Raw genomic sequence first — 5090 nt, forward strand, 5'->3', positions numbered from 1 at the left:
ACATTACACTACGAACTTTGGGGTCTTTGCGCGCCTGACGGAACGTACTCACGGATCGGTTCGAGCACGGCGCGACCTTCGGCCCGGCCAGCCGGAGGGGAGGACGCCAGACCTGCCTGATCCGGGCGACCAACCCCGGAAACACCTCGCCAGAACACAACAGCAGTCTCACGTGTCGCAAGGGCGCGTGAGATGCGGCGAGTGTGTGCTCACTGGTGGACACAACACCATTGATTCTGTTTTGTTTAACGTTTCATCAATAAAGTTAAGCCTGACCACCTATAACGTCGCAAAGCATGATCTGCTGTAAGCCCGACTATTGAAAGATCCTGTAACACCGGGATTTGCTTGAGAAGCAACTATGGATGCAAGCCAGTGTTTTGGTTGCTTTACTAGCCGCAGCATCGCATTGGAGGCTCATGTTCATCTTGTGGTCAATGACGACATCCAAGTCTCTTTCCTCCGTAGTGCTAGCCAACGTAGCACTGCCGAGTCTATAAGGATGCTGCAGGTTTTTCCTCCCAAGGTGGAGAACCTTGCATTTTTCAGTGTTAAACACCATCAGGTTCTTGTCTGCCCATTTGCTGAGCCTGTCCAGGTCAGCCTGGATCACCCTCCTGTCTTCAGGTGTGGATGCTTTGCCCCAAAGTTTGGAGTCAGAAGCAGACTGGCCAAGTTCGCTGATGACACCAATGTCCACATCATTAATGAAGATGTTGAACAACATGGGTCCAAGGACAGAGCCTTGGGAGACCCCACTGCTCACAGGGCACCGTGACAATTGACTTCTGTCAATTACAACCCTCTGGGTCTGACCACGGAGCCTGTTCTCCAGCCAGCAGATCGTGGGGGACTGAAGGCCACAACTGGCCAGTTTCACCAAGAGGTGATCATGGGATACCAGATTGAAGGCTTTTTTGAAGTCAAGATATATGACATCAATTTCTTCTCCCTTGTCCAGGTGATAGGTCACTTGGTCATAACAGGAAATGAGATTGGTCAAGCAAGATCTACCCGCAACAAATCCGAACTGGCTATCCCTCAGGATGTTGTCATCAGCCAGTCCATTGAGGATGGCCTCTTTAATACATTTTTCTAAGATCTTCCCCGGGATAGAAGTCAGGCTGATGGGCCTATAGTTTGCCGGATCCACTTTCCTCCATTTCTTGAAGATGGGCACCACATTGGCCTTCTTCCAGTCTTCGGGCACTACACCAGAGCACCAGGAGTTCTCAAAGATCCGTGCCAGGGGCTGGGCTATGATGCTTGCCAGCTCCTTGAGTACCCTGGGGTGTAGGTTGTCAGGGCCGGCTGACTTGAAGGTATCAAGTCTTCTCCTTAAGAAAGGAAAAGATTGTAGAAATGGGACAAACACACGCAGAATACTAAGCTCATTTTAGAACAAACATGTTTCACTGAGGATGTTTTTGCCTAAAGAAGCCATGAACATCTGTATTTTGAAAAGCCACACGTACAATGCGACCACGTAGTATTAAATACAACTCACATTAAGACAAACATTAAAGTTAAGAAGAAGCAAGGATTTTTGTGGGTGATATCTTTTATTGGACCAACTGAATAGTTGGGAAGGATACAGACAAGCTTTAGGTTATGAAGTACCTGCACCTGAGACATGAGAAAGGATGCTTCATACTCAAAAGCTTGTCTGTATCCCTTCCCACTTTGGAGTTGGTTCAATAAAAGATAAATCACCCAAAAAATACTTGCCTCTTGCATATTTTCCTGGATCATTGTGGCTACAAAAATCAGCCCAACACTGCTACAAAACTAGAAGTCCTAGGACACAAACATTCATTTCTAGCAGTGAAATTCCCTGAGAAATATCCACCACTAAAAATTTTTCTGGGAGATGCGACATATAGGCATTCAGCCTGAAGCTGCTCCCTCTCCCCTGCTCTCCACGACTTCACCAGACTATGGTGATCCTGATGTTGGGAAGGTGTGGAAAGCAGTGGCTGTTTCAGTCCTGCCAGTCGTCAAGGCGTGGAGTAGTGGGGAAACTCCCCACACCTCCTCCAGACCAGAGTCTGGGGAACAGGCGGGGAGCAGTTTTTTGCATTCTGTACTCCACTCCTAATCTCTGGGGGCAGAGCAGCAGGACCAGCAGGGCAAAAGCCCCAGCCTATTCCCCTAATTGGGCGGTCCCCAGTTTGGGGAAGAGACAGGGAGCAATAAGATACGAGTCCGGAGAGTGGATAGGAAGTATCAGCAACCCTCCTCCTCTCCCCCGCTAGTCTCCTGGAGGAAGTGAGCAGCAGCTGCCCCCTGTGCCTTCTCCACACCAGGGTGATCCCACTCTGCGGAAGGCACAAGGAAGCCTTTCCCCACAGCTTGACAACTGCCAGACTGGGAAGAGGTGAACAGCAGCCAGAGTCACCTGTCCCAAGAAGGAGCAGGAAGCATTTTCCTGCTGTCCAACTCCTCCCAGTCCCCAGTGGAAGGTAAGGGCATGAGTGTTTGTTCCCCCCCAGGAGATATCCTCACTGTTGAAAGGGGCCGATACTTCTTCCACAGGAGGCATTTCACCTGTGGGAGAAACTTGATGAACACCTCTACACTTGTGTTTTCTATCAGGAAAGCAGCAATTCCCCTGGTAGAAATGTAACACCTGTATGTGGCCTTAGTTTCACCTCAAGTATCTCATATGTTCAGTTTTGAGGTGGTAGTTTAAACACTTCAGATAATAACAGAAGCTTGATATGGTGCTTGGGACTACATTAACTTTACTGCCTTCTAAATACCAAACCAGGTACAGATTAAATATATTCTACAACCTCTAAAAAAAAAACAAAGAAATTCCAACAAAGACAGACTTTCTACAAGAAACTCACTCTTCTAGGTTGTCCCGGAGTTCCACCTCACTTTCCTTTAGGCGCTTTCTTAAGGCATCTTTTTCTTGAATATTTTCATCAAGTTGCAACTGAAGGTCACTCAGGGTTGCTCTCGTAGCATCTTTTTCTTCTTTTATACTTTGCTGATTCTAAATTGTACATGAAAAAAGTGTTAAGCAGAAATAATATGATAACAGAATAAAATGAGTGCCCTTAATCTTAGAAGGATACAAAAAGAGTCCCTTGCCACTTCATTCTTTTCAGTTACACAATTCAAACACCTACATGATGAGATCTTGTGGAAGAAGAAAACATTTGCTTACTTAGAAATCTAGAAGTTACTGGAATTTGCCTCCAAATCACATTTGAGAAACTTGTTTGATGCTGAAGGAAATGCAAGTTCTGTGAGCTAACAGGTAAGAATATATTTGGAATTAATTTGAAATCTAAAAAGAGAAATGTGTAGTGAGCCTTGTATTATGCAAAATGCTGAGGAAAAGGAAGGGGTGAATACATTACATATAAAGATGAAGTAACTCTAAAATTTAACACTGATTATGAAATGTAAAGGAGCTACTGGAGACTGAAAGAAGAAAAGAACAAGACAGCTCTGTGGACACTGACTTGGGTTAACGGGGTACAACATATATGTGAAGACCAATATTTATTCTCTATCACTGTTGATAGAAGATAAATATTGGTCTTCACATAAATGTTAAAGGAAAATGATCTCTTTCAATGTCAAATTTGTTACTTGATAAACTATGGCTTTTGCCTTTGTGTAAGAAATCTAGAATGGGAAGACTTGTCAATCTCAGGCGTTCTTTCTCCATTATACCATCACAGATTTAAAGTGGCCTATAATTGATTACAGCTAGAAAACAGGTAATCAGCTGAAAAGGCAGGGTAGAGGTGCACCTTATAGACTACCAGTATCAACCAACTGAATCAAAGATGCATAAGAGCAACAGAGCCTTCAAATGTAACAATCACTTTATTAGATGTTAAACCAGATTGCAACCAGATTGTTTCTATTGCCTCTAATGCATTTTCAGTACAGTATAACCTCATAAATCTGGATGCTAAGAGTCCAGAATTATAGAAAATCTGGAATTTCCCCCACCACTCCAGGACCAGCCGCCACTCCCCCCTGCCCTCCTAGATGCTGAGGGGGAAGCTTGCATGCAGCTGCTGCTGCCGCCATTCACCACCCTGTGCCGCTGCTCCACGTGCAGCCACTGCTCCAGGGCTAGCCCGTACCTGCCTCGCGACCAGCCGCCACACCGGTTTCAAAAATCTGGCATTTTCCAATTTCCACCAAGTGCTGAGTCCCAAGCATGCCAGAATTATGAGGTTGCACTGTACTTAATTATTTTGGAGTTCCATATTGAAAACTAATGTATTTAATTTTATCAGTAGCCATGAACAATGTGGTCTTATACCAGGGTACTTCAGAAACTAATAGCAATCTCAAAAGACAACTATTTTGTGTGCAATGATCATTTACTAAATCACATTACTTCTCCAGATAATCAGCCACTTTTCAACACAGGTATTCCAGTGAGTCTCAGATTTCTTGATACCATCCTCAAAGAAGCTTTTTGGTTGCTATGACAGCCATTCCTGCACTGTGAGTTGTACCTCTGCATCACTGGCAAATCTGTGCCCACAAAAGGTCTCCATCAACAGTCTAAACAAGTGATAATGACTTGGCAGATGATCAGAACTGTACAGCAGACAAGGTTAGATTTCAAAGCCCATTCCATGCAAAATACCCAGGTCACAAAAGCACTGGATGCAGGTGTTGCCGTGGATGTAGTCTTTCTGGACTTCAGCAAGGCCTTTGACACCATCTCCCGCCCCATCCTCATTAAAAAACTAGGCGGCTGTGGCACGGATGCCTACACAGTCAGAAGGATTGCAGATTGGCTGAAGGGTCACACTCAGGGTGGTGGTGGACAGGTCATATTTGACCTGGGGAGAAGTGGGCAGTGGAGTCCCCCAGGCCTCAGTCCTTGGGCCCACGCTGTTCAATCTCTTTATCAGCGATTTGGACGATGGGGTGAAAAGCAACCTGTTTAAATTCGCTGATGATACCAAAATTTGGAGTGAGGTGAGCACACTAGTAGGGAGGGAAAGATTGCAGCAAGACCTAGATAGGTTACAGGGGTGGGCTAACAAAAACAGGATGCCCTTCAATACTGACAAGTGCAGGGTGCTGCACTTGGGCAGTAGTAA

General features: G+C 45.4%; 1 protein-coding gene across 2 annotated transcripts in view; it reads right to left on the reverse strand.

Moving 5' to 3' along the window:
* CGNL1 (cingulin like 1) overlaps nucleotides 1-5090 on the reverse strand; it is a 108138-nt gene that overhangs the window by 94646 nt on the left and 8402 nt on the right. For both annotated transcript variants that reach the window (XM_019533492.1, XM_019533491.1), the window contains exon 5: nucleotides 2853-3001. In XM_019533492.1, the coding sequence (XP_019389037.1) occupies nucleotides 2853-3001 (149 nt within the window). The remainder of the gene's footprint in view (nucleotides 1-2852; nucleotides 3002-5090) is intronic.

This window comes from Crocodylus porosus, unplaced genomic scaffold (genome assembly GCF_001723895.1).
Source record: "Crocodylus porosus isolate Cpor-Errol unplaced genomic scaffold, CroPor_comp1, whole genome shotgun sequence".
Classification (NCBI taxonomy): Eukaryota; Metazoa; Chordata; order Crocodylia; family Crocodylidae; genus Crocodylus; species Crocodylus porosus.